The 14668-nt window shown below is 63.2% G+C and overlaps 3 protein-coding genes across 5 annotated transcripts; 2 read left to right on the forward strand and 1 right to left on the reverse strand.

The window, feature by feature from the left end:
• The first annotated feature begins 967 nt into the window (after positions 1-967).
• CPNE7 (copine 7) lies at positions 968-6325 on the forward strand. The gene is made up of 16 exons (XM_015874416.2): positions 968-1094; positions 1543-1974; positions 3164-3346; positions 3417-3491; positions 3602-3676; positions 3928-4011; positions 4082-4171; positions 4261-4359; positions 4596-4682; positions 4816-4875; positions 4973-5106; positions 5229-5283; positions 5376-5427; positions 5515-5648; positions 5729-5965; positions 6059-6325. The coding sequence occupies exons 2-16, from the start codon at positions 1750-1752 to the stop codon at positions 6194-6196; spliced, it is 1728 nt and encodes a 575-aa protein (XP_015729902.1). The 5' UTR covers positions 968-1094; positions 1543-1749; the 3' UTR covers positions 6197-6325.
• Positions 6326-7801: 1476 nt separating this feature from the next.
• Positions 7802-10099, reverse strand: LOC107319528 (sulfotransferase 2B1-like). 3 transcript variants are annotated; one of them, XM_015874412.2, is made up of 6 exons: positions 9928-10099; positions 8859-9067; positions 8631-8757; positions 8463-8557; positions 8198-8378; positions 7802-8122 (listed from the first exon to the last, which is right to left on the reverse strand). In XM_015874412.2, the coding sequence occupies exons 1-6, from the start codon at positions 10064-10066 to the stop codon at positions 8007-8009; spliced, it is 867 nt and encodes a 288-aa protein (XP_015729898.1). In that variant the 5' UTR covers positions 10067-10099; the 3' UTR covers positions 7802-8006. The 3 variants fall into 3 exon arrangements, with proteins under 3 accessions (XP_015729898.1, XP_015729901.1, XP_015729900.1); XM_015874415.1 differs by having other exon boundaries at positions 8859-9098; positions 9928-10075; XM_015874414.1 differs by having other exon boundaries at positions 8859-9168; positions 9928-10037.
• Positions 10100-11127: 1028 nt separating this feature from the next.
• On the forward strand, positions 11128-14295 carry DPEP1 (dipeptidase 1). The gene is made up of 10 exons (XM_015874360.1): positions 11128-11372; positions 12271-12403; positions 12483-12615; positions 12691-12841; positions 12921-12990; positions 13078-13254; positions 13330-13414; positions 13491-13566; positions 13696-13831; positions 14047-14295. Exons 1-10 carry the CDS (start codon positions 11143-11145, stop codon positions 14224-14226), a joined length of 1371 nt encoding a protein of 456 aa, XP_015729846.1. The 5' UTR covers positions 11128-11142; the 3' UTR covers positions 14227-14295.
• The last annotated feature ends 373 nt before the right edge of the window (positions 14296-14668 follow it).

Here is a 14668-nt window from a genome sequence, read left to right on the forward strand (position 1 = left end):
GGCAGCTCTGCAGGGACGGGCACTGTGGGGTCTGGGGGGGTTTGTTCTCTGTGCTGGGTGTCGGCTCGGGGCTGTGTTTGCTGCCTCCTGCCGCTGGGTGGAGCCGGGGCCGGTGTTCGGTGCTGTGGGCGCTGCCGGGACGCTCCCTATTGCGGTTCTGCTCCTGGTGCTGCTCTGCCGGGCCTTTATGGAGCCCCTAAAGCTCAGAACAGCCGCCCCGGGGCTCGGTGCAGCTCCGTGCCAGCCGTGTCCCTCGGTGCTGACCGTGCTCAGTCACGGTGCCGTGGGCTCCTTCCCGCTCCTTGGAGCCCTGGGCTGGCTCAGCAGTTCTAAGCTTTGCTGCCCAGCCTCGTGATTGAGCCGTCAGCTCATGAGCTGAGCGATGGCACAAACCTGGGCTGGCAGCAGCGTTTGGTGCAGGTATCGCTGTGTGCTGCCGGAGGGAGGGTGGCCTATTTCTGCCAGGCAATGTGGGATTAGCTCCCGCAGCCCAGGCCCCGCAGTGCCCTCCTGCTCGTTTAGCCCTCTCTGCACTTTAATCCCCTCTGAATATGGGCTAATTATATCACCCTTCCTAAAGCTGCGCTGACGGCGCTGCAGTGCTGGGGGCTGTGGGGGCTGCAGGGGGGCATCAGACCGGGGGGCCATGGGGCTGTGGCACCGGGTGACCCGGCATCACTGGGATCCTTCTGTCTGTCCCTGTAGTGGGGGGATCACGGGGATACGGGGCTACATGGGATGGGCCTTGGGCACCCTGTGGGGAATAGGGATGGACCGTGGGGTGTGTGGGGTCAGAGCGGTGATGGGGAGGAGGCTGGGGGCGATGCTGGAGCTGTGGCACTGCTGCAGTGCTGCCAGCTGTGCCAGCTGTGCCGGGGACCCCTGGCAGCCTCGTTGCCTGCGGGCGGGCTGCGCTCCGGTGCCGGCAGCGAGGTGGTTAACGGAGATTGTAGTCTCCCTCTTAGGGCTCCGCTCCCGAATTGCAGCTTGAGTCAGTTGTGTGGAGGTGGCAGCGGCGCAGCTCGGCTGGCACGCGGCTCCGGCTGCCACACACCGGCCGCAGCATCATCCGGCAGCGCTGAGCCCAGCACCAGGTAAGGGGTGGGCAGGGGGGGCACTGGGATCCCTTTGCTGGGGGATGCGCGGCCGTGCTGGGATGGTGCCCAGCAGAGCCAGGAGTGAGAGCTGTGAGCCGGGCAGGGCATGGCCCTGTGTGACTTGGGGGGAAACTTGGGCTGGGTGGCAGCAGCTCCTGGCATGGGATGGGGCAGCGGGCAGAAGCTGGGTGCTGTAATTGGGGACAATGGGGATGAGATGGAGGAGATGCAGTGAGGGAAGGATGGGGATGGAGTGGGGATGGGGCGGCAGATCCGGTGCTGCAGCACCACCAGGCTGAGCCCTGCCAGCATCCAGGTGGAGGGTGGCTGTGTGTCCCCAGCGGGGCAGAATCCCCCCATCACCCTGGTACACCAGCAGTTCTGCTCAGTGACAGCACGATGTGGCCAACTGTGCTTCACCCCACGCTGTGCTGACACCTCGCAGGGTTCCACGGGACCAGCAGGACCGGCCGCTTCACCTCAAGGAGAGTCTGTGTGCTCCCCAGCACCCGCCCTGCCCCAGGAGCCGGCTGATCCCCAGCAGCACCCAGCCTCCATCCCACACCTGGCACTGCGGGGCCCCCCGCCTTGGGATGACAAGCAGCTGCCCCATGTGCTGACAGCGGGGCTGTAGGGCTGCCCGGTTCCCCACATGCCTCTGTCCCACGGAGCCGCCTGCCCCCCATCTCGCCCGGCTGCCTCCCGCGCTGCAGCCACCATGGGCGAAGCGCCCGAGCCGTCCTCGCAGGCGTCGCTGGCCGTGCTCTCCAAGGTGGAGCTGCGGGTGAGCTGCCGGCACCTCCTGGACCGCGACACCCTCAACAAGTCGGACCCCTGCGTCCTGCTGCTCATGCAGTCCCAGGGCCAGTGGGTGGAGGTAGGTGGGGTGAGGTGAAGGGATGGGGATTGGGGCAGGGATGGAGCCGGGGTGGGTGCGGTGTCTGTGGGATGGGAGCCAGGCGTGAGGTGCGGGGCATGGAGTGGGTGCAAGGTGCAGGGCATGGGGTGGGGTGAAGGGTGTGGGGAGCAAGGTGCAGGGCATGGCCCCATGGCAGGGTGCTGCGGGATGCTCGGGTGGTGCATGGGGACAATGCGGGGCTTTGGCTCGGGGCGAACCTCCTGGTGCTCAGTGGCTCTGGCGGCACCCAGGAATGGGGTGCACACCGTGTGTGGGTCACGGGGAGCTCGGCTCCTTCCTGTGGCTGCCCCCCAGCTCAGCTCCTGGCTGGCTCTAGCGGCTCCACGCTCACTAATCAGTGCTGCTCAGCCAGCAGATTTAGCATGAAATCCCTCTGCATGTAATTGACTCTGGGAGCCGGAGCCAAAGCCAGCGGTGTGGGACCCTCCATGGGATGCAGCCCCCTGTGCAAGGTGCGGCCCCACTGGTGCAGCTCTGTCCTGTGCCCGCTGGCAGCTCTCTGGGTCCAACCAGCCCAGGACAAAACATGCACAGACATCCCCATGGCTGCAGCCCCACTGATACGGGGTTTGCCCTGGGGGGTGCAGTGCCCCGGGGCCCAGTGCTGGCACTCAGGGACAGCCCTTACTCCCGTATCAGGTACGGTGCTGCAGTGGTGTGTGCTTCTGCCACAGGATCAGTGTGAGCAGAGAAATGCTTTTGCCCGGATTAATGGTCCATCCAGCAGCTGCCTGGTGTCCCTGCATCCCCCATTCCTGCATTCCTTTGGTCCTACATCCTTGTGTCACCTTGTCCATATCCCCATGTCCCTGTGTTCCTGCATCCCTGTGCCATCACATCCCTCTGTCCTTGTGTCCCTGCATTCCCTGTGCCCACATCCCCGGCTCCAGGCAGCTCCTCCTGCACGGCTCCAGCCCTGAGCTGCCTCACAGCCCCAGCACAGCACATCGAGCTTGAGCCAATTGAAGGCTGAACTTCACTGATAGGAGAGTGGACCATAATTGCCTCTACTGAGCAAATCCCAGCTCATTAAGAGAAGTGCTTTCTGGAGGCTCTGCAGAGCTGTTGGAGGAGCCACACAGTCTCTTCCCCACCACGCTGGGTCCCAAATATGGGGGCTGGGCTGCTGTGACCCTGTGCCCCACAGGTGGACCGCAGCGAGGTCATCAAGAGCAACCTGAACCCCGTCTTCGCCAAGATCTTCACGGTGGATTACTACTTCGAGGAGGTGCAGAAGCTGCGCTTCGAGGTGTACGACAGCCACGGGCAGGCTGGTGTGGGCACACACGACGATGACTTCCTGGGGGGCATGGAGTGCACAGTGGGGCAGGTGAGCCCCCGCCGTGCTGATCCCCATCGCCCGCAGGCTGTGTCTGCACTCAGCCCGTCCTGTTTGGCAGATCGTGGCGCAGAAGCGGGTGACGAAGCCGCTGTTCCTCAAATATGGGAAGTTTGCGGGGAAATCCACCATCACGGTGAGTGACGCTGGGCTGAGCGTGGGGACACCACAATGGGACGTGGGACGGGGAGGGGAAGGGTGGCAGGGGAATAACACTGAGCTCCCCGTGGTCGGGTGTCCTGACAGGTCATCTCCGAGGAGATCTCAGGGAACAACGGCTACGTAGAGCTGGCATTTAGGGCCAAGAAGCTGGATGACAAGGTGAGCAGCCTGTGAGCAGGGCAGATGGGATGGGATGGGGATGGGATGGGATGGGATGGGATGGGATGGGATGGGACAGATGAGCGAGGTGGGGTGGGACAGGCTGGATGAGACAGGATGGGATGGATGGGTGGGACAGGACAGGTTGGATGGGACAGGATGGATGGGTTGAGATGGGATGGGTGGGATGGCTTGAATAGCTGGATGGGATGGATGAAGTCCTCTGCTCTGCCCCATCCACTCTTCCCCAGGACCTTTTCAGCAAGTCCGACCCCTTCCTGGAGATCTACCGCATCGACGACAACAGCAGTGAGCAGCTGGTGTACCGCACTGAGGTGAGGCTGCTGGCTCCGTCCCACGGCCACCCTATAGGTGCCCGGCCCTGCTGAGCCCTCCTGCCCACAGGTGGTGAAGAACAACCTGAGCCCCATCTGGGAGCCCTTCAAGGTCTCTCTGAACTCCCTGTGCAGCTGTGAGGAGAAGAGGAAGCTGAGGGTGAGGAAGGGCGATGGGACCCCATCCCTGGGCAGGTGTAGGGGTGGTGGGGGCACACAGTGGGGCTGTGCTGACCTGCATCCCTATAGTGTGTCGTGTGGGACTACGACTCACGGGGAAAGCACGACTTCATCGGCGAGTTCTTCACCACCTTCGAGGAGATGCAGAAGGCAATGGGGGAGAACAAGGTGGGGACACGGGGACGTGGCCAGCAGGGCTGGGGCACAGCCTTTGGGCTCGCCATCAGGCCTTGTTCCAGGAGGCACCTACCAGATTCTCCACTGGCTTCTCTCTGGGGAAGGGATAGATGGGGCTGTGGCTGTCAGCCCTATGGGGTGTGGGGCTGGGGGCTGTGGGGCTGCAGCACAATGGGGCTGTGGGCTGCGGGGCCGTACCCGGGCAGCGCGGGTGCCGCATGCTGCAGGTGCAGTGGGAGTGCATGAACCCCAAGTACAAAATCAAGAAGCGCAACTACAAGAACTCGGGGGTCGTGGTGCTGCTGGACCTGAAGGTGGGTGCCCACGTGTCGTGCTGTGCTGTGCCGTGCTGTGCCGTGCTGTGCTGTGCTGTGCTGTGCTGTGCCGTGCTGTGCTGTGCCAGGCTGCTGCTGGGGCACCAGTGGCTGACATTGGTCTGTCTGACAGATCCACAGGGTCTACTCCTTCCTGGACTACATCATGGGTGGCTGCCAGATCCACTTCACGGTGAGTAAAGTGGCTGGGGCTGGGGCTACACCACTGGGACAGCTGCTCAGGGCTGACCCAGGGGCACCAGGGTCCTCATCAACACCCCCCACACCAGGTGGCCATCGACTTCACAGCCTCCAATGGGGACCCCCGCAACAGCTGCTCCCTGCACTACATCAACCCCTACCAGCCCAACGAGTACCTCAAGGCGCTCGTGGCGGTGGGGGAGATCTGCCAGGACTATGACAGGTGGGGGGACCCCAGGGTCCAGACAACGCAGTGACAGCCACCATGGGGCCAGGACACCCTGGTGGCACCCCTCAGTGCTGGCATCCACCAAGCTGAGGCTCCACACACCCTTTCCTTTGCAGTGATAAGAAATTCTCTGCTCTGGGCTTTGGTGCACGGATCCCCCCCAAGTACGAGGTATGGGGCTGGGGGCCCTGAGATGCACCGGGACCCCTGGGATGTGCCCATCCTGCTGCCCCCAGCTGCCTTTGCTCTTCTGCCCCCCCCAGGTCTCCCACGACTTCGCCATCAACTTCAATCCTGATAATGACGAGTGTGAGGGTGGGTACAGCCCCATTGTGCAGGTGCCCAATGCCATCCCTGCGCCCCCCAGCCATGCTGGCACCCCCTCACCTCTCACCCCTGCAGGCATCCAGGGTGTGGTGGAGTCCTACCAGAGCTGCCTGCCCAAAATCCAGCTGTATGGCCCCACCAACGTGGCCCCCATCATCACTAAGGTGGCCCGTGTGGCAGCTGAAGAGGAGCGCACCAAGGAGGCATCGGTGCGGCCCCGTCTGCGCGTTTCCCTGCATGCTCGGGGTGTGCGGTGCCAGGGCCGTCCCTGAGGTCCCTTTGTTCCCAGCAATACTTCATCCTGCTGATCCTGACGGACGGCGTGGTGACGGACATGGCGGACACGAGGGAGGCCATCGTCCGTGCCTCCTACCTGCCCATGTCCATCATCATCGTGGGGGTTGGCAACGCCGACTTCACCGACATGCAGATCCTGGACGGTGATGACGGCGTCCTGCGCTCCCCCAGGGGTGAGCCCGTGCTGCGTGACATCGTCCAGTTCGTCCCTTTCCGTGACTTCAAGAACGTGAGTGGGTCCTCAGCACTGATATCCCCCACCCTATGCCCCTGTGTTGGGTGCAGCCAACCCCCAGCTCACCCATCCCACCCCATCCCGCAGGCGTCCCCGACGGCGCTGGCCAAGTGTGTGCTGGCCGAGGTGCCCAAGCAGGTGGTGGAGTATTACAGCTACAAGGCCTTCCCCCCGCGGTGCCCCCAGCCCCACACCCCCGACTCCAACCTGGGCTCACCCCAGTGAGTGCCTGTATGGGGATGGGGACAGCCCCGGTGTCTCTGCAGGATGTTGTGCCATGTCAGTTGGGGGTGGCTGAGTCCCCAACAACCCGTGTCCCCACTCCATCCCCTGCTGTCCCTGTGGTCCCTGTGCTCCGTGCTTGTCTGTCTCCTTGTTGTTTTGAGGCTGCATGACAAAGCCATCCTTGGGCCAATAAAACAAGCTGCCCCTTCCCTCTGCCATCTGCTCTCTGTGCACGGGGACCCATGGGGTGCTGCTGCATCACACAGAATCCCAAACAAGGGATGGGGGCACGCAGCCCACCACTCAACTCTGGTACCTGTGGGCTCAGCCCCATTCTGCAACAGGGAGGCAGGGATGGAAGGGAACAAAAGCTGAAAGCGGCCCCCAGCTGCCCAGCACCTGAACACGGCTCATTAGCAGGGATTTGTCACTTGAAAGCCACCGGCCGCTGAATGAGAGGCAGCAGCGCTTTGTAGCTGCTGTACTTTTTTTGCTTTCAAGTTGTGCTGCTGCTGCCCCACCGTGCAGCCTGAGCAGCACGAAAATCCAGGGCATGGAGGCAGGGAGGGATGCCCTCGTGCACGATGTCTGTGCCATGTGCCGTGCTGGATGTGCTTGGTGCTGTGCCATGTGCCCTGTGCCAAAGTGCTGAGTGTTGTGCCACGTGCTGTGTGCCATGCCGTGTGCCGTGCTGTGTGCCATGCTATGCTGTGTGCCATGCCATGCTGTGTGCCATGCCGTGTGCTGTATGCCATGCCATGTGCCGTGGGCTGCCTGCTGAGTGCTGCTGTGTGCCACGCACTGTGTGCCACGTGCTGTGCTGATGTGCTGTTTGCCCTGCACTATTTGCCATGCTCAGTGTGCTGTGTGCCATGTACTATTCACCATGCACTATGTGCTGTGTGCTCTGTGCCATGTGCTATGCGCTGTGCCATGCTCTGTGTGCTGTGTGCCACATGCCATGTGCTGCATGCCCTGTTCCAGGCATGGTACCACTGCTGTGTGCCCCGTTCTGCCCCACGTGCCCCCACTGGGGCTGTGCCGTTCCTTGGCAGGGTGATGCTTGTCCTTGTGTGCTGTGGCCGTGCCCCTGTCCCAGAGCAATGCTGTGGGCTGTGGGGATGGCAGCGGCGATGGGCAGAGCACGGTGCCCAATCCATCATATTTATAGCGCCTGATTCATCCCAATCAAGCTGGATAACGGACGTCGCCATAGAAACCCGTTGGGCCTGCGGCTGCGTTCGGCCCTCGGTGTGGGCAGGGGGGGCTAAGAACCCCCCCGGGGCTGTGTCCCCCTGTGTGCGCTGTTAATGGATGTTAGATGCTGGGGTTAATTATTGGCCCTCCTGGTGCTTTATGATCTCTTTGTAAGGCTGGGATGGGGCAGGCGGTGCCACGGGGCATGAGAACAGCACAGAAGATGTGAATGCGTGTGCTGGGATGGGATCCCACGGTGACACTGTAGGATGTCCCGGCCGCCCCATCACAGCTACACCCAGACAGCGCCCTGGGATGATGGGCCCCCACCCCGATAATGCCGCCACTTCCCGGCGCCAGAGCGCGGCACTGCCCGGCCCCCGCCCTGGGAACGCACCGACGGGCCGGGAATGGCAATAAATATTTATTCTTTCCCAAGCTGTGCCGCGCTCCCCGCAGGAAGTGAAGGGCCGGGGGGTCACGGCCACCGGGGGACGGCAGCCCTGGGGGTGGTAGCACCGCTCAGCTGGGAGCCTCCCCACGATGGAGCCGCTGCTCCGCATCCCGGTACACGCGGTGTGCTGTGCTGTGCGGTGCTGTGCGGTGCCGACCGTCACACCATGGCCCAGTGGGCGCTCAGCTCGTTGTCGCACATCTCCTTGTGGTACACGCGGTCAAACAGGGCGTTTTGTGCCGCTGAGAAGTGGCAGCGCCAGTCGCCCACCACGCCTGCGGGATGGCAGCAATGGGACCACACTCTGGGAACACCCGTGTGCCCACAGCCGTGCCCTGCCAGCCCCTCACCTCTGCGCATGAAGCGGCCCCGGCTGTGGTCCATGATCTCGCGGGGGATCAGGGTGTAGTTGGCCATGGCGTTGTCCCGCATGGCTGCGAAGCTGCAGTGCTGCTCCAGCGCCAACAGCGTCTGCGGCTCCAGTGTAATGCCCAGGAACGCACTGAGCCGCTGCGCTGCACCACGCAGGTCCTGGGCAGGGCAGGAGAGATGGAGGGATGGGAGAGACAGTGATGGGGTACGTGGGGGATGGGGGTAGAGGGATGTGGGGCTCACCTGGTGCAGCTCCTCATAGGTGACGTAGATGATGTCAAGGAGCTGCCGCTGGCCCAGCCAGCCCTTGACGTGCTCAAACCAGGAGCCGTAGTGCACTGAAGGGATGAAGCAGGTGATGGGGGCCAACAGCCGCCCACGACACAGCCCCCACATCTCCCCAGCCCTTACCTTTGCCCTCGAGGAACTGCTGGAGGAAGGCATCAAAGGAAATGGGGTCAGGCAGGAACTTGGCCAGGAGGTGGAAGTGGTAATAGGAGACCACCACGTCCTTGGGGTTCCTGGCCACGTAGATCACCTGGTGGGGTGGGAACATGGGCTCAGGTTTTTCCCAGGCTCAACTGACAGACCCACAGACATGGGGTGCACCCACAGACCCTCACCTTGGGGACCCCTCACCTTGGCCTTGCTGCCCTGCAGCCGGGGGCCCAGCACGCGGGCGGGCAGGTGGCTGGTGATGAGTCGGTTTGTGGCCGTGTCCCGCAGTGAGCTGCGGAAGTGGATCTGCTCCAGCCAGGGCGCCCGCTCCCAGTTGGGGATGGTCTTGGCTGGCTGCGCGTCCCCACGGCTGTACAGCAGCGTCAGGATCTCCTGCATCCACGTGGTGCCTGGGGAGGTTGCCGTCAGGGCACCCCCAACCTGCACACAGCACCACAGCATGGCACAGCATGGCATGGCACGGCACGGCTTGGTGCAACATGGTGTGACACTGCATGGTATGGAACAACATGGCACAGATGGGCACTGCATGGCATGGCTTGGTACCGCACAGCGTGGTACAGTACAGCACGGCACTGCTTGATATATGTGAAATGGCACAGCAAGATCTGGCATGGCATCACATAGCATGGCACAGCATGGTATTGTATGGCGTGGCACAGCTTGGTATGGCACAGCATGGTACTGCATGGCGTGGCACAGCTCAGTATGGCACAGCATGGTATAAAAGAGACTGGAACAGCATGGCATGGTACCCTATGGCAGCACAGCATAGCACAGCCTGGTATGGCACAGCATGGCACAGCACTGTGTGGCTTGACTCATCACTGCACGGCTCAGCAGAGCAGTGTCACTTGGCACACAGCGCAGTGCTCCGTGGCACAGACGAGCACAGCAGGCATGGTGTGCCATTACACAGCACAGTGCAACGTGGCACAGGGAACAGCTGGACTGGTGGTGCAATACAGGAGCACTGCCCCTTCGAGTCCCCACCCTTTGCTCCGGGCTGAGGGTGGGGATGTGGCAGGGACGGGGCTGCAGCAATGGAGGGTGTGGGATGAGCATCCCCTCCTGCATGGCTGTGGGGCCGGGACCCCTGTCTGTGGGTCTGTGCTGGAAGGGGAAGGTGATTGCGTGGGGCTGGCCCAGCTCCTGGCCACGCAGGCAGCGCCGGGACCCCCCAGCAGTGAGGGCTGAGTGTCAGAGCCCCCCATCCCATCCCATCCCATCCCCACCCAGTGCCACTCACCCGACTTGGGGTAGGTGACGATGACCACATCGGTGTCACGGAAGGGGAAGCTGGTGGCGAACTGCAGGGACTCCGCGGTGTGGAGGTGCCCGGGCAGCGCGATGCCGGCGAAGGTCTCGGTTACCTCCAGGCGCTCCATGGCCCGGCCGTGCCGGACGTGATGGGACGGCGCTTAAATAGCTGCAGAAGAGGAAGCCTGGGAGGCAGGCACAGGGCGTGGGGTGGTGGGCCCCCCCCGACACATTCCTGGCAGGAGGCTGAGGGCGGCTGCGCGGGGCCGGCACGGGGGGAGTGCGGCCACAGGGATGGGGCTGCGGGGTCGCGTGGGGATGGGGCCGCTATGGGGAGCACGTGGCTGAGCCCACGGGGGATGTGGGGACAGACGAGGGGCTGCGAGCCGTCGTGGGGTTGGAGAGCTCAGAGTTTTGCTGGCCCCATAGGTAACCCCTGTGATGGGGTGTGCCAGCCCCATGCCACGCTCCATATGGTGGAGGCCTTGGTGCCCCATGGCTGTGCTCACTGCGATGCAGAGGGGTTTCCAGCCTGGCCACCCCAGGATGAAGGATACGGGGCTGGTTCTGCTCTGTTTGAGCCCACAGCACTCCCAACACACAGCCTCCATGGTCCCCACAGCACATTGCCCTGTATACAGGATGCACTACACAGTGGATGTGTGCCTCAGTTTCCCCTCGCAGCTGTGCCACCCCAGTGCTGTCTCCCAGCCCACAGAGCCGGGTGGTGGAGGCATGGAGCTGTGGGTTGCTCTGGTGCTTGGCCCCCACCCACCGCCATGATGGGGGCTGGCTCTGGGGTGGCCAGAGCCCGTTCCAGCCCCACACAGCACGCAAGCTGGAGCACATATTTCAGAACCACAACGGGGAGCAGCTGCCTGAGTTGTCCCAGGGCTGGCGGTGAGCTGGGGACAGGGGTGCCAGGCAGCGTGTCCTGTCCAACCCCATGCACGGGGCACGGGGCTGAGGGTGCTTCTATGGGGCTGGGGGTGCCGGGCTGGGGCCGGGGGTTCCGGGCTGGAGAGGCCAAGGAGGGGATGGGAGCAGCGCTTTTTCCCAGCAGAAAAAATCTGTGCTGTGTTAGAGGGGCCGGGAGCGTAACCACAGCTATGCGCGTCCCCGTGTCACCCTGCGCTGCGCTGCAGAGGCCGTCGCAGTGACTGGGCACTGCTGGGGTTGGGGTGCAGGGTGCAAGGGTGGGTTTATGGCCCCAGTGCTGGTTATTGATTTACCACGGGGAAGGGCAGTAAGCAGTGTGGGAGCACTCAGCGGGACCGCACAGCAGCAGGGCAGAAATCTCATCCCACCGCCGGGACACCGCGCCAGGATGCTGCACAGGATCGTGCTGCTGCTGTGCCTGCTGCTGCCCTGCTCGGGGCAGACGTTCCAGCAGGAGGCCGAGCGCATCATGAGCACCACGCCGGTCATCGATGGGTGAGCACGGCCACGCGGCCACTCCAAAGCTTGCACTGCACTGCGGGACGGGCTCTCGGTTCCCTGAGAAATCCCCGGTACAGAAAACCCCACGGACCTGCTGGGGAATGCCTGCACTGTGCACCCCAGGGCACTGCATGGGGACGGCGCTGTCCTGAGAATGCCCACACGGAGCACCCCGGGGACACGTGGGAATGGCCCTGATGGGGGATCCCGTGCGGTACCTGGCGGTGTGTGGCCGTGGGGATCCCCAGCAGCCACGTCAGGAGCGGTGCCTGGAAACAAGGGGTCAGGCTGCCCCGGGGGAAGTCCCATGGGATCGTGTCCTTAGGGATGTCCCCAGTCCTCTGCCACGCCACCATTTGTGGTGGTGCCCACATGGGTGTGGAGCCACCATGTGGCCCAGAGAACCCGAGGCAGTGGGATTGGGGCTGTGGGAGCCAAGGGATGTGAGGCAGTGGGAGCCCAGCACTTCCCCAGTGATGCTGCTGGGTCCATAACAGCACGCGGTGGTGGTGGTGGTGGTGACCTCCCTGTGCAGGGATGTGGGGCTGGAGATGTGCAGGGGGTGAGGAGGGGGTGGGGATGGGTGCTGGGGGCTGCACGGGGGGATCCCACACCCCTAATCCTGGGCATCACTTCCTGGTGGCACAGGATGGACGGGGGGGTGAGACAGATCCTGGAGACAGATGGATGGATGGAGGGAGGGGCAGTGAGAAGGGAGAGGGGCAGGATGCGGGGGGGAGGATGAGGGGCAAAGGGAAAGAAAGGGAGGGTGGATGGATGGTGGGTGGATGGATGGTGCCTGGTGGATGATGTAGCAGGGAGGCAGATGGGCAGCCAAGTGGTTGATTGGTTGGACAGACAACCCCCTGCTCCCACTCTCTCCATGGCCCAGGCACAACGACCTGCCCTGGCAGCTCCTCAAACTGTTCAACAACCAACTGTTGCTGCCGGCATCCAACCTGACACAGCTGAACAGCACCCACACCAACATCCCCAAGCTGAACACCGGGCACGTGGGCGGCCAGGTGGGACAGCAAGCAGGGCACGGGCACCAGAACAGCCCCTGCTGGGGCTCTGGGCGCTCACCAGCTGCCATCCCACCAGTTCTGGTCGGTGTACGTGCCCTGCGACACGCAGAACAAGGATGCAGTGAAGCGCACGCTGGAGCAGATCGACGTGGTGCACCGCATGTGTGAGCTGTACCCCGAGACCTTCACCTGTGTTGTTGATAGCGCAGGTGAGCGGGTGGGGGGACAGCTGTGAGGGGCTGCAGGAGCCCGTCCCCAGCTGAGCGCCCGCTGTGTCCCTGCAGGCATCGAGCAGGCGTTCCGGGACAAGAAGGTGGCCAGCCTGATTGGCGTGGAGGGCGGCCACTCCATCGACAGCAGCCTGGGTGTGCTGCGAACCTTCTACCGCCTGGGTGTGCGCTACATGACCCTGACACACAGCTGCAACACACCCTGGTAGCCCACCGTGGGGATGCTGTGGGGATGGGGGTGATGGGGATGAGGCTCAGGGTCTGATGCTGTCCCCATGGCACAGGGCTGACAACTGGCTGGTAGACACCGAGCAGGAGCAACCTGTGCACCACGGCCTCACACCCTTTGGGAAGGTGAGCGGGATGGAGCCGGGTGGTGGTGCCATGGACCAGCCAGTCCTGAAGGTGTGGTGTCCTCACACCCTGTCCCCCTCCCTGCAGATGGTTCTGGAGGAGATGAACCGCCTGGGCATGATCATAGACCTGGCCCACGTCTCAGTGGAGACCATGAAGATGGCACTGAACGTCTCCAAAGCACCCGTCATCTTCAGCCACTCTTCTGCATACAGCATCTGCCCGCATGCACGCAATGTGCCCGACGATGTGCTGCAGATGGTGGTGAGCACACAGTGGGAGCAAAGGGGGGGAGGGTTCAGCACAGTGCAACAGGGCTCAGGGCCACCTCTCCTGCAGGCCTCCACGGGCAGCCTGGTGATGGTCAACTTCTACAACCAGTATGTGACCTGCAATAACGTGGCCACGCTGGCTGATGTCGCAGGTGTGGCAGCGGGCAGGGATGGGGTGGGGGGCACAGTGTCACCCCATCCTCTCACCCGGCCCCTCTGTGCCCACAGACCATATGGACCATGTGAAGAAGGTGGCAGGCGCTGAATTCGTTGGCTTTGGCGGAGACTATGATGGTGTCACGGGGTAAAGAGGGTGATGGCACGAGGGGAGTGGGATGGAGCGGCCAAGGGGTGACCCTGCACGTGGGGTGTCCCCTGGGGGGTGCTGGATTCGGGTGTTCCCATGTCGGGCTCTGAGCTGTGGGTGCCACAGGCTGCCCACGGGGCTGGAGGACGTCTCCAAATACCCTGCGCTGGTGGCGGAGCTGCTGGCCAGGAACTGGACGGAGCAGGAGGTGAGAGCAGCGCTGGCCGACAACCTGCTGAGGGTGTTCAAGAAGGTGGAGATGGTGAGTGGGGCAGCATGGAAATGGATGGGGCAAAGGGATGCACTGGGGATGAGCAGGGCACTGGGATGCATTGAGAAGTGGACAAATGGGACATGAGGGTGCACGGGGGGCTATAGATACATAGGGTAGATGGGGGATGTGCAGAGCAGGGGTCTGAACAGCAGCACGGAGATGCACAAAGCACCATGTGATGCAAACTCACCCTGGCCCCGCAGGTGAAGGCGTCCCTGCAGGGCACGCTGCCCCTCGAGGAGCCCATCGCCCTGGAGGAGCTGGAAGGAGGGTGTCGCACAAACTACGGCTACACCACCACCACCACCAATACCAGCCCAGCCCTGTCCCTGCCAGCAGCCCTGGTGCTGGTGCTGCCCCTGCTCAGCCCCCTGCTGCCATAGTGCCCACGTCCTGCCCCAGCCCAGCCACAAAATAAAGCCATCCTGCTCAGTGTTCGGGCTGTCACCGCACCGGGAGTGAGACATCATTGCAACAACACGCAGCCAGGGTGGCAGAGGGGCTGCCTCCGCAGGATGCTTACATTAATCATTAGCTAATTAATTGGCTACTCAATCATCGTCTTAGCAATTTCCTCTCACATTTGGGAACAGCCTGTCTTTGGAGCGGAGGCAGCTCTGGGCACCAGGAAAACAAGCTTGTGCAGGAGACTCATCTTCCTGTGGCATTCACAATTTGGCTGAGGCACAGAGCCCCACTCTGCCAGCAGGGAGCGGGGAGGGGATGAGCCCCGGTCCCATCAGGACGGCACCCATGGGTGGGGGGTGCTGGGGGCAGGTGTGGGTCTGTGGGGTGGGAAATGCTGGAGCTCACTTCGTGGAGTTG

The sequence above is a fragment of the Coturnix japonica genome, chromosome 11 (assembly GCF_001577835.2).
Source record: "Coturnix japonica isolate 7356 chromosome 11, Coturnix japonica 2.1, whole genome shotgun sequence".
NCBI lineage: Eukaryota > Metazoa > Chordata > Aves > Galliformes > Phasianidae > Coturnix > Coturnix japonica.